Here is a 25,950-nt window from a genome sequence, read left to right on the forward strand (position 1 = left end):
GTTCAAATGCCAGCCTTGCAACTATCTATGTGGAGTCTGTACACTTTTCATGTATTTGTGTGGATGTTCTCAGGATTCTTTGATTCCATTTAAGTGAATGTGTCTTCACATAAAGGATTTGTAAATGTATAAAACCGGCTATCTACTGCAGCACTACAGTTTGAAAGTTGTCAAGCTGTAATTAGCAAGCAATGCTTTAAAAACTGCTTGCAGAAAAAATCATTTTGTGTGACCCCAGACACTGTTATATAATATTAAATGCCTACAACTTAGGCCACTTAGGGGTCTGCACACTCCAGACCTACACCTGTGTTACCAGTTCTGTTTACACCTCAAGCATCAGGCTCACATTTTAGCTCTACTATGATGCTTTTATGGTGTATTACTAAATCAAGACATGCAGTCACTTTACAGGGAAGAAGTAAATACAAGTCCAAGTCCTTCCTATGCTTAAGAGTATTAAAGTGACTTGACAAAGGAAGTTTTAAGTTTTAGCCATAGCTGAAAGCCAGTCTCAGGCTAATGATAAAGGAAGACTCCACCAAAAAATGATTATATTTTATGTTACTTACCTCATGTAGTTTGTAGTGATGGCCAAAAAAAAAAGTATCTTGTGTTAGTGTGCAGAATGAGAGAAAGACTCTTGCTGCACAAGGGCAAGCGATGTGAAAAAAACATCCATGGGAAAAAAAAACATTCTCGCATTACTCTTGTCATATAATCAACGTCTGGTACCACGTTGTATGCTCAGAACATGCAGAAAGAATGAGTCTTTTGCTTAAATATTATTAACAGTCACTTTGGGAAAAGCAGGTGCATTCCTCTAATTTTGTGCTTTTGATTTGAAGACAGGACTCTTGACCGATGAATGAGGGGGGGAGGCGGGTCTCCTTTTTGCACATTTTGAGCATACAGCTGGTTAACAAACATGTGGATTATGCGAAAAGAGTAGAGAATTTAGTTTTTTTCCATGGACGTTTTTCACATTATTTACTATTACATAGCATGGGTCGCCATGGTTGTATTCCGTCAGTGTACATGAAAACATAAGATACATATACAGTATATACTTTTGGCTGGAGTATTACTTTAAGGATGCAAATGGAATCAACTACAACAGCTGAAGGACTAGTATCACAAAAACATATTACCAAAAAAGCTGACAAATAGTATTCTATTCCACTTTTTGAATTTTAATTAGTATGTATATGTGATACTTTCTTCCTGCAAAATATGCTTATCTGCCTTTAAACCAGAAACAACATTTAAAGGCTGAAGGTGCCTGATGAGACAACTTGGAAGTGGGAGTGGTGGGGGGGAGAAATGGATGAAATTTAATGCCCTGTATAAGACAAAGATACATTAAGCAGCATAGGTGGAGATGCCTTTAAACGTCCACAACAAAGAAGAAGAAGAAAGAGCCTATGATCATTGATTCTTTGCTGAAAAAGTAGACTGTGGATCTGAAAACAACACGTTACTATTGTCCTGAACTAATCATCATTAATCTTAATTTGATACAAAAGGTGTGCTTCCCTCCTGTCCCAGAAGGCAGAAGAGACAGAATACATCAGGGTGTTGATTTATAAACAATTTCTTATTTTGATTGATGGTCTATACAGTTACAAGTAAGGCAGGTCCACGGCCATTCACAATAAACTCTCAAGGGCTACATACTGCCTAAAGTACGCAATCTGCCCACATTTCACAATGGCAGTTTAGGTTTTAGGTTTAAGGAGTGGTTCTTTATCAAAAGGTGTAACTCTCCATTTCAGGATGATATTTAAAAGCTCATGGCAACATATTGTACTATATTAGAACATTAAGCAAATAGAAAATAACAAAATACGACTGTTGGTATAGGAGCAAGAATAAAATTTAAACCGTTAACAGGCATTTTATTTTTACAGCTTGTTTGTACTTTATGGTGGCCTGTGCTTTCTCTGTGTAGAGTTGATGTACTTGTCCCGTAGGTTTAATTCGAAGCATTCTGGTTTCCTCACACATTTTAAAGATATGAATGTATGGGTAATTGGTTGTGATGCTGTAAAGGATCATGAATCTTTTATCATCATTCCAACATCCATGTGCAGAAACAAACTTTGGTACTCAGTTCATAGTAATTAAACAGTGCCCACGATAACCCAATTAAAAAAAACACACACACACACACACTACATAACAAAAAGTTCCCACTTAACCACACAGACTTTGTGATAAAGGTATCACAGATAAACAATAAATAGAAAGAAATAATATTAATACATAATACAGTAAGATAACAATGGCTAAAATAAATCAAGCGCGCGTAGAAGGAATTCAGAGTCCGGCTCAGGGCAGTGATGGAGCAGTACAGGAGAAAGCTGGAGCAGAAGTTGCAGTGTAACAGCATGAAGGAAGTGTGGGATGGGATGAAGATCATCACTGGCTGCAGCTCGAAGTGGGGTGTCACCATCGAGAGAGACGTGGAGAGAGCAAACCAGATGAACAACTTCTTTAACAGGTTTGACCACCCTAACCCACTCTCACCTCAGAGTTCTGCACCCTCCACCCATCCTTCTCCTGATACCAGCATAGGAGAGAGTTTCCCCCCACCCACAATTACAGCAGCCCAGGTGAGCAAACAGCTGAGGAGACTTCGTGCCAGCAAAGCAGTGGGTCCAGATGGAGTATCGACCACGACTGCTGAAGGCCTGTGCATTGGAGCTGGGGAGTCCTCTACAGTGCATCTTCAACCTGAGCCTGGAACAGGGGAGAGTCCAGAGGCTTTGGAAAACATCTTGAATCACCCCAGTCCCAAAGGTATCATGTCATAGTGAGCTGAATGACTTTCGGCCTGTCACTCTGACATCACATGTCATAAAGACCATGGAGAGGCTGCTGCTTCACCACCTGAGGCCACAGGTCCACCACGCCCTTGACCCTCTGCAGTTCGAATACCAGGAGAAGGTGGGAGCGGAGGATGCCATCTTCTATATACTACACCGATCCCTCTCCCACTTGGACAGAGGCAGTGGTGCTATAAGAATTATGTTTCTGGACTTCTCTAGCGGCTTCAACAACATCCAACCTCTGCTCCTTAGGGACAAGCTGACAGAGATGGGAGTTAACCATCACACCTGGTGGCATGGATCGTGGACTATCTTATAAACAGACCTCAGTATGTGTGTCTCGGGAACTGCAGGTCTGACATTGTGGTCAGCAGCACAGGAGCACCGCAGGGGACTGTACTTTCTCCGGTCCTGTTCATCCTATATACATCAGACTTCCAATACAACTCGGAGTCCTGCCACGTGCAAAAGTTCACTGATTACACTGCTATCGTAGGCTTCATCAGTATTGGGCAGGAGGAAGAGTATAGGAACCTAATCAAGGACTTTGTTAAATGGTGCGACTCAAACCACCTACACCTGAACACCAGCAAAACCAAGGAGCTGGTGGTGGATTTTAGGAGGACCAAGCCCCTCATGGACACCATGATCATCAGAGGTGACTGTGTGCAGAGGATGCAGACCTATAAATACCTGGGAGTACAGCTGGATGATAAATTGGATTGGACTGCCAATACTGATGCTCTGTGTAAGAAAGAACAGAGCCGACTATACTTCCTTAGAAGGCTGGCGTCCTTCAACATCTGCAATAAGATGTTGCAGATGTTCTATCAGAAGGTTGTGGCGAGTGCCCTCTTCTACGCAGTGGTGTGCTGGTGAGGCAGCATAAAGAAGAGGGACGCCTCACGCCAAACTGGTGAGGAAGGCAGGCTCTATTGTAGGCACAGAGCTGGACATTTTGACATCCGTGGAAGAGCGATGGGCGCTGAGCAGGCTCCTGTCAATCATGGAGAATTCACTGCATCCACTGAACAGGATCATCTCCAGATAGAGGAGCAGCTTCAGCGACAGACTGCTGTCACTGTACTGCTCCACTGACAGACTGAGGAGATCTTTCCTCCCCCACACTATGTGACTCTTCAATTCCACCCGGGGGGGGTAAACGTTAACATTATACAATGTTATTGTCTGTTATACCTGCATTTTTATCAATCTTTAATTACATTTTTTTATCAGTATGCTGCTGCTGGAGTATGTGAATTTCCTCTTGGGGATTAATAAAGTATCTATCTATCTATCTATCTAAATATTACTGCAGTTTGCTCTGTAATTAGCAGCAAGTAACAAAGTTAGTAGCAATAGTTTAGTATATGTGGCTACTGAAACAAAATACAAAGTGTAGTATAAATCACACAGAGTGTTCAGATTTAGTGATGTTGTATTCATTAACTCTTTGAGGGCTGATTTTTTTTTTCCAGGAAACAATGATTTCACTCAGAAATCAACATAAAAAGTCTGTTGCTGCATACTATGGCTGCCAGTTTGCCAAGAATGTGCAGCAGGCTTGCTACCAGTCTGTTTTTGCATGGCTGGGACAGCAGCACGGTCATAGTCGCAGTGCATTATAGTCTGGCTTCTACCTCTTATCATTGTTAAGTGGCAGTCCTCCCTGGCAAACACTGTCAGTACTACGATTAGCTGAGGACCGATTAGCTGAAGCTGGAACCTCACATTCGTTTTTGATCACTTGAATCAAAAACTGAGTCTGACAGGTCATAGTCCAGTTGAGAGATAATAGGCAAAACGTCATCCACGGAGTATTTTGCTTTACGCATTCGCTTTGATCTCTCGCCAGGTGTCAGTGCCATTTTTGACGTTGTGTGCGCCTTGCTACTGATGAGAGCGCAGGGAATCTCGGTCAAACCAATGAATCTAACTTTCCTTCTAGCGACGAGAGTCCAACTAAAACATAACAGTTGGTTTTGTCACAGTTTACAGTTGATTACCATTGTCAACTCCTCCTTTTGACAAAAGTCGACATCAGCACTGAAAGAGTTAATGTAATAATATCCAGGAAGAAGTTGTTCATCAGCCTGGTAGTGCCATTCCGTGAGCTGTGATAGACAGTGATAGACTGCTGACTCATTCTATGCTTGCCCATATGCTGGCTCTAACCCATGTTGAAATATAAGATGTAGATTTAGAAAATGGATGGATGGGTGATTTTTGTTTTATTCTTATTGCCCACGGTGCTATATTTCCACAGGACCCTTTTCCCCTACACAGAAGAATCGTGACTTAACAACTAGTATAAAACATTTACAAGTATAATTTATGTCTGTCTTTTTACCTGTATCTGGAACAATTAAAAAGGTCCTCACTTAATAACAACTAAGCAGAGATAAAACAACTTTTTTATACCATGTAGAATGAGTATTAGGTAATTAAGACACATTTTTTCCTTTAGAATAATTAAATGAGATCTTTTCAAAAATGAAGCTGTGCCATCTTTAAATGTAGCAAAAGGAAACAAGAAGAGCACTAATTATAGTGTGCTGTAACATTGTTAATGGCACCCTGTCTTTTATTGTAAGACACCCTACTGAACAAAACATGAAAGCAAACACAAATATCTAATTATGCCATCATTTTCAATGCCCATACTCTTGAGTAGCTTTGTCTACAGCTTCATTAATTGGTGACCTGCTCTATTGGTCAGCCGACAATTGGGATGGTGATGATGAAGGCAATTAACGACAAACTGTACACATGCCCTGCAGAGCTTGTTATGGCTGCCATTTCAGGTCTCATCAAACTCAAAACAAAGACTGTATAAATGCTTCCATGACAGAAGAGCCAGTCAGACCTCCCTGCCAAGCACAAGTATGCCTTTGACTGTATTTACACCACACGTATAGTATGCAACTTTTCAAAGGGTAATGTCTATATACGGCTATGTTCATTTAGCTGTTTTCTTGGAGATTAGCATTAATGTCACTCAAAACAATCTTTGTAACATGCTCAGTGCTTTCTAATTGTGTATGCTTTTTTTTTTTGTGCTATAGAGTAACGAAGTAAACAGTCATTAGGCCAAGCTTCTTGTAAGGACTGCAGCAATAAAGAATTTAAAGTCTACACTCTGCCTGTCCCTCTTTTTAAATAATATTTTAAAGATTTATATTGACAAAGCTTGAATTTCTATTCTTATTATCTGTGATTGAATTTAAAAGTGATTAAAATCTAGATTTAAACTTGTTTTTAGTTAAGAAAACCAAGAGAGAAAGCTCTGATACTTCTAAACAACTGGCGCAGCACGCTGTGGTGCTTACCTTCGTGTCACGTTGTTTCCTACATTTCGATGTACGTGTTGCATACGAACATAACATTTCACATTGTCGCTCTAGGGAACATGTATGAGATGCTTTCTTATGCACAATTGGCTTTGCTTTTGGCAAAACTAAAAAATAATTCATGAAACCTCAGGATTTCTTATCAACGTTCTCCATCGACTGCGTTTCTTAGCTATTAGATATGATTCAAAGTAAATGAAACATGATCATTATTAAGAAAATTAATAATACAACTATTGGCTCCAGCAGATCCCCGTGACCCTGTAGTTAGGATATAGCGGGTTGGATAATGGATGGATGGATAATACAACTTAATGGTAAACACAAGAATTACAGATACAAGGCTATTGTTTATAAAATAGGGCAAGTCAAGCAAAATGGCACCTTTTATTGGCTAATTAAAAAGATTACAATATGCAAGCTTTCGAGGTAATTTAAGCCCCTTCTTCAGGCAAGATTCTGAGTTGCCTTGAAAACTTGCATATTGTAATTTTTTTAGTTAGCCAATAAAAGGTGTCATTTTGCTTAACTTCTCACTACATCCATAATGGATGACATGGTACAACACCCTAGTAAATTAGAGCAATAAAGTAGTGACTTAGTTAACTTTGCTGCCTCACAAATCCAGCATGAAGAGTTTGAATTCTACTTGCCTGATGTCTATGCAGAGCTCACACGTATTCTTTGTGTTTGCAGGGATTTTTCTATAGGACTGCCACATCAGTCCTACATTCCAAAGAGAAATGAAAAGTTTGCACACTAACCTCATGTTTGTTTGTAGGTATGTGGGTTCTCCTCCTTCTGGAAATATCAGAGAGACATGCACTGTTTGGATATTCTCCCTGCATTTGTATGAATTCATCTACAGAATCTTTGAGTTTCCTTCTGTATCCCAAAGAGACATGGGTGTTAGGCTAAGCTGGGCCTGACTGTTTGAGGTGGGTGGGTGTGCTCTTTGAAGGCCTGGCACCCCATTGAGAGTTGTTCCTGCTTTGCATCTAATGCTGCCAGGATAAATTCTGCTGCCCTCTGACATTGATGTAGATCTAGCAGGTTTGAGAACGTTATGCTATGATTACACTTGACGCAAGGATAGAAAAACACAGGAAGTCACACAATACTAAAATATGTACAACATAAAACAGTTGTTTTAGATTCCATGGATGTTTTAAGATTTTTTTTTACAAAACAGGTCATGTGTTTCTTGATATTACAAGGGTTTTCTATCTGTGACTTGTGTGCTTTAATGCAAAGCAATGTGCTATGTGAAAGGATTCCTTGCTTTCTAAATAGGCAAACTTGTGAATATTTAAGATTAGCTACCATTGCCATGTGTGATCCTTGTTAAAAGTGAAAATGAGATTAATATACTTTGGCTCATTGTTCAGTTATTAAGGTTACTAATTTGAACCAGTTTTGATAAGCAAGCTTTCATTCAGAGGTCTGATGTTGTGTAGATACACATTGTGCTTTAATTGCAGTAAAGTACTATGCACCCATTTCTGTTTGCCCCATTCTTCATCATCTGTGATTCTATAGGTATTTCTCCTTTTGTCTTGGCTGACAGAGTCATTACAATATGCTTTTGCAAAACAGCCTTAGTCATCCGCAGCATCAGCAGATAATGTGTCAAAATCTGTCTTCCACATTGCAGAGTTTAGGCACCAAGGTCATCCTTCTGAAGTAAAACTCTATTCCAGTCTTTTTCAGACACGTCACTGAGATAGTGGCCATGACTAGAATGGCAGAACAGCAGGAACGGGGCACACATGTGAATGAACAGGAGAGACAAAGTGAAAAAGGAAGTTGCACAATAGTGTGTAAGGGAAGATGTGCCTTCTGCTAACTGGGCTAAGTGTTCATTTCTGGGTGTTATTCAAGCAAGCAGGACAACAAAGAGGTTCAGATGGTAGCTATGATATTCAGTCACTCTTTTGTTCCTGGACGCTGCTGTGCTTGTAAAGTCAGTTCATCTTGATTAACAGGGCTACTATCAGATGAAATTCTGAACCCTAGCTGAGTATTAGTTCTCGAGATATGTGGATGAAACAGCAGGATGCAGAAGAACCTGACTTCTGTTCAGTATAGTTTACCAGTCTTTTGTCTATTCTGGAATGTGGATCAATGAGAGGAGTGGAGAAAGAAGGTACAGGCATCTTTCTGCATGTGAATCTTATGCTGTTTTTATATAACAAAAAAGAGAGCTGCTTTCCAACCGAAAAATTAGTTGGCCCAACTTGGTGACTGACCAGAATGAGAGCACCTGATGGTTCTGGTGGCCTTATAATTTCATTCATTCCTCATTTTCCACCAATTATCTGAAGCTAGGTCGCAGGGGTAACAGTGAGGCCCAAATGTCCTTTTCCCCAGCCACAGTTGTCAACTCATAAAGTGGGATCCCAAAGTGTTCTCAGGCCATCTGGGAGATGTAATCCTTCTTGGGTCTTCCCCAGGGGTCTCCTCCCAGTTGGTTCTACCTATAAAATCTCCATAGGGAGGCATCCATATTAAATGCCCGAACCACCTCAATTGGATCACCACAATGCAGAGGGTCATTAGTTCATTAATCATGTTAAACTGTGCATATAAATATTGATGTGCTTTTCTCTAAAGGTTTGGTCACCCTTCCTTTCATATGGCATCTGGTAAGAGGAGTAAATCCCTAAAAGCCTTCAAAAAAATGACATGGAGGTGACTTCGAAGCATAAGGAAAATTTACTTACATTTTCATTTCCTACTTTTAATTTGATACTTGTTATTTAATGTTATTGCTATATTCTTTAAACATTGCCACAGTACTTTGTTTTTAGTGAGCATTGACATTTTAGGTGCCTATTGCATTGCACACTGACTCAATGCCACAAAACACAATTCTGGAAGTCTCACATGTGACACTATTGATGAGATGGTACATAAAAAGTACCGCATGATTCTCAATGTTCAATTGTAAGGATAATTTCTCAAAAGTTTTTTGCAAGTAGTTTTTTTCTAGATGTCTTAGTACCTGAATTCTTGGGTGGGAATTTTTGATTTTGAGGTGTTTTTTTTTCTTGGTTTTACCTTTGACGCATATTCATTTTTCTTGCTGGTTTCAATCCACAACTTTTATCTGGTTTACAATTCATCTCCAAGTTCACGTTGCTTTGCCATTGTGTGGCAGAGCGGTAATGGACTGACACTCCATCCGAAGCTGTATTCCTCTTTGCGCTCAATTCTATTAGGACAGACAGATATCGACTGGGAGAGGTGAACCTGAGTTGGATACATTTTGAAAATGAATGGATGGATGGAGTTTATCCAAATAATAAAGTTTTGAATTCTTAAAGAGATATTCATGAAGGAGTAACAGTATATCATCTCGGGAGAGTAAGGCGAGAACTGGTATACACATGAGCAAAGCAAAACCCTCATAGCTAACAACTGATAATTTATCAAAACAATGTAAAGCCTCTCAAAACTATTTAAAATGCATTTTATAGAAAGCCGCGCATTGTGAGTGGCCGTCTGGGTTTCTTCTTTGTCGGTACTACAAGAGAAGTGCCCTGGTAATTATTTGATTATTTTAGGTTTCATTTTCCTTTTGTTTGAATCTATCCTTGAGATGAATAACACAGAAACTACTGTACAACATTTTATTCATAGCAATGTTAAAATTATTCCAGACCTGTAAACATGACAAAGAAGAGTTAAGCTCTCTCAGAAAAACAATACCAAACACATTGTGGTAGTGTGAAAAAATCTAATGAAGGAGTTGGAGAAAAGCAGGATGAACACAGTGTTTCACCATAATTAGCGCTGGACAGCTTGTCATTATCACCAATATGCAAAACCAGCTAGACAGTATTAAAGTAAAAGAAAAATTGTTTAGAATTATGACTAAAAGTTCCAATTAATGTACATACAGTATATGGCAACAGTGGAATAATACTTTCATATTCTCTTAATCTGATTCATAGTTATGGGGGCCAGAATCTATCCTGGCAGAGCTGAGTGAAAGGGAGAGAAAACCTTAGATAAGGCATCAGTGCATAGAAGAGTCCACTCACACACGCAAGTCCACTTTAGAATAACCAATTGACCTAACATTCCAGATCAGTCATGGAGCATAGAAATGGGATAAGACACTTGAAAATGTAAAAAAATAAATAATGGTCTCAAATAAGAGAAGAAATTGTGAATAAAATACAATTAGAAAAAACTTAGATGACTCTCTAGCATTGTGAAAGAATGTTAACGTTCTTCATAAAGGATTGCAGTTTCTCTCACTGGATCTCCTCAATATAAACTATGAATCATGCATTTTTGTATTTTTTCCACACAAAAATAATTTGGCTCTTCCTATTTCTTTTTTCTATCAATTAACATGCCCTGGATTCAAACTCCTTAGCCGCAAATCACACATAAAAGATAATCCATCAAAAAAGTCAGAGAAAGTCATATTTCAGTTGTCATTTTAAGATAATTGCAGCTTTCTCTGAAATTTATTGCTTTGTTTATTCTCTTACATTCTGAATTTTCTTGTCAACATCCCAGTTCTAGTCACTCAGCTCTATAATTTCATTTTATTCAACTTTTTGTGGACTATTAATTTAAACCCATAATAAGAATGTTTTTTGTGTATTATTATTTTAAGAGTTGCTCCGGTTTCAGAAAGGTCTTTGACTTTTACCAGAAGCTAAACATCACCAGTGTAAATATACAGCAGGAAAAAAGACAAACACGACAATCTCATCATTTTTTTGTTATACTATACTGTGCATTTAAGTCTATAAATATGCACATTCACTATCAGAGAAGTGCCTTACTTCATTTTCAGTTCAAGAGTCAGTTAGCAGTTAGTAATTGCTTTTAATTTATATCATATTTACATAAACAGCTCTAGTCCACTGAAAGGTCCTCAACACTCAACACCAATTTTGAATACCTTTTAAAGAATACAGCAAAAATATGTAACCGATTTCCAAATATTACGTGCTGATATCAAATGACTCAAACACAAACACAGAAAGTGAAAATAATAACCCTGTCTGTTCTGTGCATAGTCGTTCTACAAAACATCAATGAAAACACACAAACTACCAGCAGAATTATCAGTTTCAAATATACACATATACATTGTGATTAAAAGGGCAAACACCTCCGAGTTCTAGTCATTCAATCATCATTATTATTTCATTTCATTCAACTCTGTCTATTAATTTAAATTAAAAATAAGAATGCCCCCAAAGGTTAAGCAGTACAACACACAGCCCAAACTTGACCTAAAGGCTTTTGTTACATTACGTGACTTTTTTTAGCGATTTTTAGTCATAGCCTTCATTTATATAATCTTAGCAAGCCTGAGTTAGTCTGCTCCTGTGAAGCTGGTCGCATAATGTGACATTCCCAGTGACTCAGTCCAACTAGTTCATGACTTGCTCCAACAAAATGAAATATTTGGTTTTGCCTTTAAATACCAAGGTTGGCTCATTGTGCATGAGAGCTGACAACCAGTGAATGCTTAGCCGGAAGTACAATTCAAATAAGGCAGTGATGAGGAATAAGGAATATAGGGGGTTTGGACATCACAATCACAATCATCTGTCTGATGTCTAGTAGTTTATGTAAAAGGACAGAATGGAAAATTTAAAAAAAAGTGCAGAGACTGCGTCTGAAATTGTAGTACCCGCTAACCGTTTGTATAGGCCCAAATCTGTCAGGAAGCATGTTATTGGGTGTCACAAAAAGGGAAGGGCACGAATACACTGAAAGATCAGCAATCTGTTAGTAAATGTGACATGCTCAGCAATTTTCCTTCATTTACACTGACTTTGTCCAGTGACAATACAATAGTCGGCAAGTCTGACTACCCAACGACTAGAAGTCATGCAATGAGGCATCGGCTCAACTACACTGCCAAAGGACTCTGATGTGCCAAGCAGTGGCAATGCCTGTTAACTTGGTCTTTATCTTATGCATTCACATGGGGCTGAATCCCCCAGTGAGTCAAACTATGTTAAAACTTACACTTTAAAAAAAGAATCAAGAGTGCCAGAAATTTTTGGACCTCCACACAGTCAAGACAGCTAAAATCTTTAGAAGACACTCAGTTGCATTTTGCCTGCAACTCCCTTTGGCTACTTCTACCAGGATTGACCCATCTTGGCAGGCTTCACACTTTCAGGAAATCACAGGCAGTGCTTGAAAACAGTCCTCCTGGAATCCCTAAATCTGAACCCCATGAGAACAATGAGTTTATTGAGCCCATGCTGCTAGACATCATCTGTTTTCACAAGCCATAGTCAAATCTGTCTTGCTAGCATGAACTAATGTTTCTCCACTTTTTCTATCTTTATTTCAAGATTCCATCAGATTATATGAAAAGTGCACTTCCCCTTTAGTATGTGATTCACACTTAAGCTGAAAGAATTCTAGTGGATCTACTTTATCAATGCCTTTGAGGATTTTGAAGATCTGGATTATGTCCCGCACAGTCTTCTCTGCTTAAAACTAAACAGATGTAATTTTCTGAGTCTGTAAGACTAGGATGGGATGCACCTTGTTGCTCTCCTCTGTACAACATCAATTGCTGCTTGGTATTTTTATGTAGCATGGTAACCAGAGCTTTATACAATAGTCCAAATGCAGTCTTATTTATAAATTATAAAGCCTGGGCATAATGCTCCTTGATTATTATTAAACAGTTTTTACAATAAAACTAACATTTTATTTGCCATTTTAATTGCTTCTGTACATTGCTTAGACAATGAAAACGTGTCAACATAAATCCTTTCCAAGACAGAGTCTGCCATCTTGTATTTATAATTGATGTTTCTTTTGCCCATGTATAGAATTTTGCACTTTTCTACATAAAACAGAATTGCCCCAAGTGTTCAGTCAATTCTGAAGCTGTCTTTTTGAATTCTTTATGCTGCCTCCCCAATGTATGCCATTCCTCCAATGTTAGTGTCATCTGCAAATTTCACAGGTTTACTAGCCATACTGAAATCAATATCATTAATGTAGACTAGAAAAAGTAACATGGGGTGAGGCCCACTGATGACCCACGTGAAACATTCTTCTCTTATCTGTAGTCCTTGTCTCTTGTCAGTTAGCCAACTTGAGATCCAGTTTTGTAGGTTACCTCTGATGGCTACAGCTCCTAGTTTCAGAAGTAATCTCCGGTTTGGGAACATATCAAAGGCTTTTTGAAAGTCTAAGTAAATGTTGTCATATACTTTGGTTTTGTCAACTATTCCAGATTCCTTTGTAAAAACTAAAAGATTGGTTTGTGCAGACCAAACTTTAAGAGCATCTACGCAGTGGTTTAGCTGCTGTTTTTATCAATTTTAAAAACCTTAATATTTAAAAGCTCAAAAGTTAAATAGTTAGAAGTCACCAAAACTTAATCAGCTCTTACAGCTAATGATATACTGTTGTCTGCAAAATTTCACTGGAATGGTGTTTTTGTTCTTGAGTTACCGTGACCACTACATTTTTTACTACATACTGTCGGAGATGGCTGGGGTGGCGACCTGGCCGGGATGCCCAGGAGGACCAGAGGAGAGCTTGCACCTTCCCCAGACCATGTGGGGATGACCGCCCTGGTACCTGTGGGAGCCCGTGGTCACCGCCAGGGGGTGTCCCTACGCCTTTGGAGCCCTGGACCTCAGCACTTCCGCCACACCTGGAAGTGCTGGGGGGAAGACGAGCAGGGACACCCGGAGTGCTTCTGGGGATGCAGCTGGCACTTCCGCCACACTGGAGCGTATCGGTGGGAGATTGCCGGAACACACCTGGAGCGCATATGGGTGCTTATTAAAGGGGCCGCCTCCCTTCGTGTGATGACTTGAGTCGGGTGGAAGAAGGACGTCTGGGAGGAGGCAAGGAGGCGGCCTGAAGGAAAGGAAGGCATTGAACTGTGAGGCCTGGACTTTGGGGACTGTAAAAAATGGCAAATAAACGTGTAGTGGGTGACACGAACGTGTCCGCCTGTCTGCGCCCGGGCCGAGCTCCACAATACACATTGATATATATTTTTCTAAAATGATCAAAATATATTCTATGGATAACAAACATGTTGTACTGCCAAAAGTATGAACTTGATTTTTTTTAATGGAAACAATACTTCCTCCATATATGTAATATGTAGAAAGCAAAAATACACGATCACACATACACAAAAACAAAAATGCTAATGTCTAGTTGTAAAACCACATAATAGGTAAAGAAACAACAGAGAATCACACAGAGCAGCCACTTTTAAGATTGATGTGTGCCATCTAAATGCTTATTCAGTTGTCATGCCAATCATTTAATTAACTAGTCCTGAACAGTTCAGTAATTACCAAAACAAATACATAAATTTATGTTTACAATGTAAAAATAAGCATTGCATATGCTACTTCAGAGAAGCCACTGCCTGAAAATGGTCAGCATTAAGGATATGTCGTTTAGCGATTTCCATTGAAGAGCTAAAGGAATACATTGGATGCCTGTTTTTAATCACACAAAATCAAGGACTCCTTAAAAACTTAGCCAAAACAAAAAATAAAAAGTCAGATCCATCAGAAACGTTTTCATCTGACAAAAACAAGAAGTTTTCATAACAAGAAGTGAAGAATAATTACAGACAGAGTGTAATTAAGCAATTTTGACTGTCAGATACACGGCCTGTCATCCCAATGAGAACCGTTGTCACGTTCAGCTGCACAACCCTGACTGGACAGGCGCCGTCTACTTTGATCTAGACTTACAGAAATGAAATGAGGTCAAAATCTAGTCATTAAAAAGAAATCTCCTTTTGTGGTGATCAGTCTCATTAAGTGTGGTTACTGGAAGCTACACAAGTTAGAAATCCATAAAAGGGGTTTAGCCATATTAAGCAAAGGAACACAATGTGAAGACAATATAACGTTTTTCATATTTTTGCCTCTAAAAAGACAAAGACAATTGCTATTTACTTACAAAGTGCGACTTTGGAAAATCCAGTTTCAACAACTATTTTGGCGATTTATCTTCCTCTGGCTGACCAGAATAATACATAAAATGAGGTTTTCATTTCTAAAGCAAACAGTTTTAACTTGATCAGGGGACCCATTATAAACCACTTAATGGCCATTCGAGGACTTTATTTATAAAACAAGGTTGGACACATCATCAGATCAATCTGATTGTCCTTTAGTCCAAATGAATTATTCAGCCTTACCTTATCATCCTTGGGCTTCACTACTTTCATGAACGCTCCACGGGTTTTAGCCTCTTCAAATTCTTTTCTGGTCACTTTGCGGGCATCTAAAAACTTCAGATTTGGCAGCTTGTGCAGCACAAAGTACCTGGAAAAATATCAGATAGGTCAGAGAATGAAAGACAACAATGAGCTGCAAGTCTATATGGTAAATTAATGAAAGTTCAGTTTAAGCAATCACAGAGCAAATTGCTGATGATATGTACCTGGGGTTGATAGGGAAGCTGCCAAATCAAGCATTACAATGCAAATGTATTTGATGAATTAAAGATGAGGCGACCAACAGAAAAACGGGGAGACATATAGAAGAACCTCTATCAGCTGTATGCTGTTTTTATTTTTTTTGGCCGCTCATATGTTTTTCAGTTTGAAAATATATATTATTTACCAGTAACACTACATGAATACACTTGACTTGAGCATTCATAGTTTTCATACTCTTTTCATCTTCTTTCTCTGTACATTTAGCATTCGTTTGCTCAGAGGTTGATGCGCTTGCTGCTTCCTGAGCAGCTCTTCTTCTCTTCTTTTGTCGGCATCGTTATGCATTAAAACTGGTTAGGTCAGTGTTTGCGTTGCAATTACTTAGTATGTTTTCTTTAATTTTTCACTTAAGCTGGCACTTTAGTCTTCAATCTGCCTCAAGAATGATTTAAGATTTGAAGAGAGTAAAGGAAGTGACAGCGACGGTGATAGGGATGAGAACACGCCCGTACGCATACGCCAAATGGCTACCCTGCTGGCTGCTGCCGAAATTCGATTCTATAATAAAATAAAAAATAAAAAGAGGAATAACCTTGGAGGTCAATCATCACCCTGAAAGCAGACAGTAGATGTCACATAGTATATTTGTACCAAATCTCAGGTCAATAGGTCAAACGCTTTGCGAGGTACAAGTGATTTAAAATCCTGGACAGACAAACGGACAGCCACAGTAGTGTATTATATACAGTATAAAGATTCATATTTGTTCTACAAAAACCCTGCTTCATGCCAGGAATTGCATTATAGGAAATCAATTTAAAGATTGAGCAATGCCAAAAGCAAGGAAATACTCTTAGTTTGTACATAGTCTAGAAATCTAAATGAAATACAGTAATGCAATTTGTCCCTGCAACCCATCACTGGGCACACTCACTCACCTGGATAATGCAGAACAGTTATCTTCAAACTTTGCCTTTACACGTTTCTTAATTAATGAATAACACCCCTAAATAACCAGGGGATGAAAGGAGCACAGCATTATAGCTATTTTAAAATTATCATGACAGAAACAGGTAGCAATATAAACTGTAGAAAGTAGCTAAATCAGCTAAAAGGTGGAAAAGATTACACTTGACCAACATGAGAAGCAATGAGTACTCATGCAGAATGATGGCCCATGCAGATAAGTACAGTATATATTATGTAACGAAAGATGAAGTTCTGCAATATCAGGCTTATACTTCATTCTACATGACAAAATTCCTATGTTTCAAAAATCACTTTTTAGGTACGTTCCAATATAATGTGAAAAGTATTCAGTGCCAGAGCTATGTCTGTCTGTCTGTGAAACAACTCGGCTCCTATTAGACCAAGTTGTCAATTTTCAAAACCACACATTAAAAAGCAGTGGAGAATTTGCAAACGAGTCTTATTTTAAAACAGAGAAAAACTTTTGTGCGACTTCAATTACCAATTAGTTTAGTAACTATAACACACCTGGACAATGCAGAGTCCCATAACAGTTATCTTTAAACTTTGCTTTTACTCATTTCTGAATGAATGTACAATACCCCTAAATAACTAAGAGCTGAAAGGAGCACAGCATTATGGCTATTTTAAAATTATCATGACAGAAACAGGTTGCAATATAAACTGAACAATGTAGCAACATCAGCTAAAAGGTGAAAGAGATCACACTTGACCAATCTGAGACAAAGAGAGCTCTCATGCAGAGTGATGGCCCATGCAGACAACTACAGTACATACAGTATATTACTACATTATGTAACTAAAGATGAAGTTCTGCAATACACGGCTTATACATTCTTTCCAAATGACGGAATTTTATGTTTCAAAAATCACTTTTTAGGTACATTCACATACTGCATAATGTGAAAAGCATCTACTGCCATAGCTTTGTCTATATGTCTGTCTGCCTGTGAAACAACTCGGCTCCTATTAGACAAGCTGTCAACTTTTAAAATCACACATTAAAAAGCAGTGCAGAATTTGTAAATGTGTCTTATTTTAAAACAGAGAAAACCTTCTGTGCGACTTCAATTAAGAATTAGTTTAGTAACTAGTGTCAATTTTAACTTTAGAGCTGTTACTTCAACTTTTACATTTTTTACATTTTCTTTTCTTTTATTTGTTCAACAGCTGCTCCCAATAGCAAAACGCCTGCAGTTGTGACAGTTCATGCTACGGTGACTAAGTGTGTATTTCTGTTGCACTAAAAACAACCTCATCATCTAAGGATTATAATGATTCAATATTTCTCTGACACTAAAATTTATCGGCAAAGTGCCACAATGATCCACTATCTATTACATTTGGATGGAGCCAACCATTTTAGATGGAGACTGCGGCACAGATTTAAAATCTCTATTGGGTACTACATAGAAAAATGTAATGTTTAAGAAATGTAAATTAAAATTAGCCACAGACCCTCTATGTCCGACAACTAGCAACAGTGATTCATCACTTGAGTTGGAATCTGCAGGCTATAAAAGCGATTTCAGCAACAAGATACAGAAAAACAGTTTCAAAAAACTTATTTTATGCACACTTCTAATACATGTAATTACATTCTTTAAGCACTGTTATTTTTGAACAGAATTTACTGCTACAAAAAATGTAACAAAATTGTGATAAACTCTTTGATGAAGTGAACGTTCCATCATGCATACATTTTCTTACCTTTTAATTTTGACAGGCAACACATTATCAGTAAAATATTAGTATTCTCAATTATCTTTTAAATATAATATAGTGAGAAGAAGGTCAAACAAAGGTATTACAATTCTGCCCATCCATCCATCCATTTTCTAACCCGCCGAATCCGAATACAGGGTCACGGGGGTCTGCCGGAGCCAATCCCAGCCAACACAGGGCACAAGGCAGGAACCAATCCTGGGCAGGGTGCCAACCCACCGCAGGACACACACAAACACACCCACACATCAAGCACACACTAGGGCCAAATTAGAATCGCCAATCCACCTAACCTGCAAGTCTTTGGAGTGTGAGAGGAAACAGGAGCGCCCGGAGGAAACCCACGCAGACACGGGGAGAACATGCAAACTCCACGCAGGGAGGACCCGGGAAGCGAACCCGGATCTCCTAACTGCGAGGCAGCAGCGCTACCACTGCGCCACCGTGCCGCCCCAATTCTGCGCATATTTTTTGCAATTTTGTAAATGACAATAAGTTTAAGTGTATATTTTTAAGTCAAAATTACAAATTTCTATTTAAAAAAACAAAAATTTTTTAAAAATAAGCTGTGATTTAGAGAGACGCCATCATAACCATGGGTACTTTCACGATTGGAAGTGAGTGTGCATGTGGTTGTGAATCACCTTAAAATGAAGATGAACGATACAACAGGATATCAGGAGAAATGAACATTTTGCACTAACATGGATTCTGCTTTCTGTTTTGTGCAGGAATTCTGTTTCGCTCCTTTTCACCATGTGCTGACATGCTGGTATCGTCTTCCACTGTTGGTTGATGTTCTTTGTCAAACGGATGAAACTCCACTCAGTAAATCAAACGATAAATGTACTCCTAGTGGTTGTTTGTGTTTAGGCTCCAGGATTCTGTTATTAGATTTCTCTCTTCAGTTTTATTTCTCTCATTAAAATGCCAAAAATACAAGAAGGAAGTTCCCATATTTTTATGGATTATGACCTTCTTATACAGTAAAAAAAAGCAAATAATTCACTGAGGGTAATCTGAAGAGACTGTTGATATATTAGAAACCAGGAGACACACAGGAATACATTTAGTGAGCACAGGTTACAGTAAATGGACTTGGTCAATACTAAGACCTTAGGTGTTCTGCATTAGAAAAACTTAGTAAGAAAGTTCTGACTTAATTATACTTTAACTAACGGTATTAAATAATCATAGCTACACTTTAAATCAGGAAAAAGCAATCAGCTTGCAGACTCTTGCATGAGAGCTTGGGCTGTAGGCCACTATCCTGGTGTTTTACTTATCTAAACGTTAATCAGTCTGATTTGCATCTACATTTTTCTGAGTACTGAGTTTATTTTTACATCTTTTCCAAAAGTCATTAAACTCCACAGTTAGAAATATGAAAATATTAACTGTATGCAGTACTTTCTTTTTATTTTTAAATTTTATACGCTGTAGGCACAATTGCATATTATGTTCTGCGTGAAATGGAAGCTGTTCTGGATTTCACAGTAAATTTAATTTTACTAGGATTATGCAAACTATTTTTAACAAGTATATATTATTTTCAACTCCTATACAGATATACTGCAAATAAAGTGCAACAAACTACCAACATTTCAATAATATAGTGACAAGATAAATTATTGCTAACCAAAAACATTTTGCACACACCCACGCACCAAGCACACACTAGGGCCAATTTAGAAACGCCAATCCACCTAACCTGCATGTCTTTGGAGTTTGAGAGGAAACCGGAGCGCCCGGAGGAAACCCACACAGACACGGGGAGAACATGCAAACTCCACACAGGGAGGACTCGGGAAGCGAACCCGGGTCTCCTAACTGTGAGGCAGCAGCACTACCACTGCGCCAATGTGCCGCCTCATAAAGACTACTGACATTAAATTAAAGGCATCAAATTCATCATTCTATGTTTACTAACTCGGGTATTGTGTAACACCATATGTGCATCCCTGCTTTAATATGACACTTATTTAACTGCAGTATAATTCTAAAAGATATGGAGAAAGCTACAGTCCACAATATAGACAATATACATAATACATGGTCACAGTTTCCCTTGCATTTTCCAATTGTGTAAGATATTTTAAGAAAGCACACTGCTATCCTCTGTTCCTAGAAAGGATTAATGGACTCTGGCATAGAGAGACACACACATAAACACCAGAGAAGGTCAACCAGAACTCAGAAAGAAGAAACCATGTTCAAGAATTTTAATGGGGCCAAAAAAGAGTCGAGCTGTTCCAGCCACAGTCCTCTGAGGAATAGAAACTCCAGGGAAAAGATGAAAACCTTTAGAGCATTCCTTGAAGTTAGGGAAAGCAGAACTCTAGCCAAAAAGAAATTAGAAAAGTCGGACTTTATAAAAGACAGACCTAGAGAACATTGATAAAGAAAGATAGAAAGAAAGATAAACATGAAAGGTTTGGGGTACTGTGAATGAGGTGTCTATCCTAAACAACTGAAGGGGTAATGTTCAAAAACATCTTAAGTTATTGGTGGAGAATGTAAATCTCTTTCAATTAATTGGACAGAATCTTCAATGAAGCATAAAACCAATAACTGTTATGCTGCTAACCTACCAAGAAAGAGGACAGCCGGTGGGCTCCATCTAATAAATGTCATGAGACCTTGGGTGCTACACATGTACTGAAATGAAGTTTTGCTTGACCTTCTACAGGGTTGTGATGTGACAAACGCCTATGTTTTTGCTCAGTTTTACAATGTCAGCTAAACTGTTGAGAAGTTGTAAAATTATTGAAGATAACTATCCAAATGCCACTAATGTTCTAATATACATTTCCTGCACTGGCATGACAGTATATGGGCCATCAAGTAAAATTACTTAAACATGTGCTCTCTAATGCTCTTCCAGTTTTTTAAACTGTGCATACATATTTTACAAAGAAAATTTATAATGACACACTTAAGGCTTAGCCACTGCTTATACTTTTGACTATCACATGGGTAACTTAGGCATCTACTTCCCAGCATTCATAGTTTAGAAAGAAAAAAAAAATACAGTTTTGCTTGCAAGCTCAGTCACATCAATCCCAAATATTTCAATTATCTCAGCTGCATTTTTGGCAACTGTTTATAATAAGCCCTCAGCTTTCAAATTTGTAGTGGCAGTTAGCAATTTCATAAAATATTATTGTCTCTATCATTAGTTTTTGCTTTGAGGAGGGTTTATATTCTTTGTTTTGATGTCTTTATCAGGTGTATTCTAAACCTACTTGCTTTTAATTATGTTACATAAGAATGTCGAACGCATGGAAGAGCCTGTGGAGCGGGTCTGGTGGCTGGGGATTAACAGCATGGTTAGCAAGTGAAGTAAATTAGGACAGAGATCCTAGTGAATACATGAGTGTGTATATATATATATATATATATATATATATATATATATATATATTACATACAGTACAGGCCAAAGGTTTGGACACACCTCCTTATTCAATGTGTTTTCTTTATTTTCATGACCATTTACATTGGTAGATTCTCACTGAAGGCATCAAAACTATGAATGAACACATGTGGAGTTATGTACTTAACAAAAAAAAGGTGAAATAACTGAAAACATGTTTTATATTCTAGTTTCTTCAAAATAGCCACCCTTTGATCTGATTACTGCTTTGCACACTCTTGGCATTCTCTCGATGAGCTTCAACAGGTAGTCACCTGAAATGGTTTTCACTTCAAAGGTGTGCCTTATCAGGGTTATTTAGTGGAATTTCTTGCTTTATCAATGGGGTTGGGACCAGCAGTTGTGTTGTGCAGAAGTCAGATTAGTTGGACGATCATTTATTTTTCAACAGGACAATGACCCCAAACACACCTCCAGGCTGTGTAAGGGCTATTTGACCAAGAAGGAGAGTGATGGAGTGCTGTAAATGGTCAAGAAAATAAAGAAAACACATTGAATGAGGAGGTGTGTCCAAACTTTTGGCCTGTACTATATGTATAATTACAAAATCATATCTACACCCCAGTTATTAATTGAAACGATTTCAAATAATCTAACAAATATAGAGATGGTACAATCAACTAATTAAAATAATGTGCACTTAACGTGACTGCAACCAAACATTTCCTTAAGTTGCCTATCAGTTTCTTTCAAAGAATTATTATGTGCTTACCCACTGCAGGAACTTTTTTCATCAACCGGAGACATTTTAGAAAGTCAGGAACTTCTGTAGCCTACCCACCACAGTCCCTCTTTTTTAAGCTTCTACTCCACAGATTGTACTTTTCATTTAACCAGAAACTACAGTTGGTGGGGCTCAGGTGATGAATTGTGCAGAATGGTTGACCAGAAGCTGTGGCAAAATCTTACACAATCTGTTAATAATCTGGGCCTTGTAGAGTACCAGTGAAGATGGAGCGCCGCACTTCATACTATATTGCTCATCATGAGTCACCTATTTTGTAAGGCATACCATGCACCACATCAAACCAATACTCAACAAAGTGAAGTTGTGATCACTCTGAAGGACTTTGAGGTGGATGGGTCACCAGGTGAACACCCGATCGCACCATACTTCGCACTGCATTACTCTTTATAACCGTCTCCCTCTTGTGACGTGTCACACACCACACTGAAGCAATTCATTGTAAACACCCAAATGTTTCTCAATTCGCAACGCATCAATCTTCTTTTCAAATTGTGTAATTTGCATAAAGGTTATAATTCCTGTTGTGTAGTGGAAACACATAACATGTAGGTAAACCAGGGAGTACATCATACTGCAGTGGGAAAGCACCTATTTATCATTCTAATGGCAACCTTTTTGATCAGCCCTGTTCTAGTTTTGCCTGAAAATTTCAAATAGAACAAAATCAATACATTTTCTCTGACAGCAAAAGACCACATTTCTTTCTTTTTTTAATCCATTGACTGGTAGATTTGTTTGACTGTGTAGAACCATTGGTATGCTAAGAAAACAACTTCTTCTCCTCCTGAATATTATCTACCCTTTTCCTTCTTCCCCACACAAAGAGAAAGACAATTTCAGGGAGGAATGACAACATAATTTGTGGCTCTGTCTTGGAATCTCTGCTCCTTCCACTGCGGGAGCTACTGTATGTAAACAACCATGAACACAGAAGTTGGTGTTCTTTGCCAAACCAGTGACTTACGGTGAAGAATCTTCTGCCACAGAACCATTTAAAGATGCGTTATACAGTAGCTGGACCATGTCTGTCCAAACTACCATTTCTATTTATTTTTCTTTTATAAGTAGAGAATAGTAGACAAGGCCATGAGCTGGACCTCAATCCTTTATATTGCTTGCTATGTTTCTTTTACAACAGGCTCCTCCAAAATTGTCTTTTATTGTAAAGCAACAGTGGTGGTCTCTTCTTGAAAGCTGACATTTTCTCCCTGTTACTGTATCCTTCCATGGTAAACTGGATGTTTGTATCTAATTAGTGTTATTGGTATTAGAAATTAACGGGTATTTTCTAATTTTATGTATACCAATTAGCATTTATTTGGTATTATTGGTATTACACATGTGTAAATGATACCCAATTGATATCTGTTTGGATCTTGGGATCTAGCACACTGTTATCTTGTATCATAGGGTGTATCTTGGTATTAAATTCCATCTAACTTTATGTACTTCACTTCTTTCTACTTGGTATGTAATTTTTTTTAAAAGTATTATAAATTTAACTCATAACTAAGTTAATCAATCTTTCAGGACACGTACATTTGTATATGAAATATATACAGTATATATATATATATATATATATATATATATATATAGATTGTAGATACTATAAAGGATGGAAAGGCATCCCGACTGGGTTGGAGTGTAATTGCCTGGTCAGGAAGCCATAATAAAAGGATCACCTGGATGGAGATGCACTTTAGCCTGGATGGTTCCCAGTTCTAAACCCAGTTGGGGAAAGGGGTGGACTGAGGGAGGTTGAATAGCAGGGTCAATTCGTCCCCCAACACAAGAGGTGGTGGCATTCCACTCAGCGTACTTCCAGCATAGACACCCGCAAGGTTGCCTGGGACTTGCAGTTCTGGAGGGCAGCCCTGTTGGGGTCCCTGGGTGCTGCCAATAGAAATATTTAACAGAGTTTCCATATGGCCTGGAATTGCTTCCACAGTGTACTGCCATAGCCCCTAAAGTACTCCCGGTCCCACCATAAAAGGAGATGTCTCACTTCTTTTGGAGAATCATAGTTGGGAGGAAGTCGGACAACACTCGCTGAGGTTGAGAAGGAGAAAGAGAGAAAAAGGAAGAGTTGTCATTGTCTGGTGTGCAGGAGGAACAGACATGTAATGGTACTGTTTTGGGATTCGGGGTTCTGTTATGTCCCCTACTGGTCACAATATATATGTATATATATAAATTATAAAAGTCAGAATTACTTTTGATTTAATAACAATGCCACGGTAAAAGTATAAAGAAATAATTTTCAAGCTACATATAAACTAAACACACTGTAACTCAAAACCAACATAAAATATAAAAAACATCAGACACAAATACAAAATTTTTAGACATGTCCTTTCTTTCAATTAAGGGGCAAAAAGACTGCCAAGAGATATTGGCAGAAAGATACTGATGACAACAGATTCTTTCAAAGCTGAACAGGAACTAAAAGAATCTGCATGTCAAGTCTGAAACTCAAAGGAGGGCAGAGCACTCCAAAGTACAGGGCGAGAACAGATGGATATATAGGTGTGGAAAGCATCCATGAGCAAAAATCAGCAAACGCTTTAGGCTTCAGTGAAAGACAAATTGACAATGACAAAGTTAAAGAATCACAAGCTGAAACACTCCTTGAATTTCAGAGGTCTCACTATGAATTCAGGCTTTTTTTTCCCAGTTGCCAATTTTATCGGATACAATGGCCACATTTAGGCAGACATTCTAATAAAACAAGAGGAGCAGATTAAAAAAAAAAAAGGATTTTGTGAAATTGTAATCTGTAAATGTGACTGTAAGAATTACAGTCAGCGATCCTTAATTGAAGACAATTTTTTAATTCTATTTGCAGTGGAATATAACGTTGGTATAACAGATTTAAAAAAGCTGAAGACATTTTAAATATTTTCTCCACACATTTCACAGTTTATAATTTATTGTGCACTTGAAACTGAAGCAAAACCACATACATTTACATCTTCACCCTACAAAACACAGGCCTTATTCTAAATAATTTCTAGGCAGCTCTTTGAGCCGAGATGCTTATCCTCCTAACAAAGGGTATAAGACATAAAAGCATTTTTTAAACCAAGAATTTGAAAATAGCTTAAGACATAAGCCAGGTCTTTTAGCCATGCAAACAGGTAGTCTTCAATAGATAACCCGATATCACTTAGTTACACCAGATGACATGACTCTGTCAGCTGTTCAGAGATATTAATGGTTCAATCAGTTTGTGATGGGGATAAAGGAAAACAAAGAGTAAAAATGCATTGAAACTGTCAACAGGTAATATCTGGAATGTTGCTTGCAGGTAAGTAATTTTGGAAGACGGGGAACTGCTGTCAGATATTCTGCTAGATACTTAATCTCATGCAGCACTTCAGGACTTCATTCATGTAGCTTCTTGTGCTTTTGAGATTCAGTTAAACCACAGTAATCAG

General features: G+C 38.2%; 1 protein-coding gene across 4 annotated transcripts in view; it reads right to left on the minus strand.

The window, feature by feature from the left end:
* Positions 1-25,950, minus strand: part of lrmda (leucine rich melanocyte differentiation associated) — a 1,142,584-nt gene that overhangs the window by 455,496 nt on the left and 661,138 nt on the right. For all 4 annotated transcript variants that reach the window (XM_039773257.1, XM_039773261.1, XM_039773275.1 and 1 more), the window contains one exon: positions 15,369-15,495. In XM_039773257.1, the coding sequence (XP_039629191.1) occupies positions 15,369-15,495 (127 nt within the window). The remainder of the gene's footprint in view (positions 1-15,368; positions 15,496-25,950) is intronic.

Source organism: Polypterus senegalus, chromosome 1 (genome assembly GCF_016835505.1).
Source record: "Polypterus senegalus isolate Bchr_013 chromosome 1, ASM1683550v1, whole genome shotgun sequence".
NCBI classification, from domain to species: Eukaryota; Metazoa; Chordata; class Cladistia; order Polypteriformes; family Polypteridae; genus Polypterus; species Polypterus senegalus.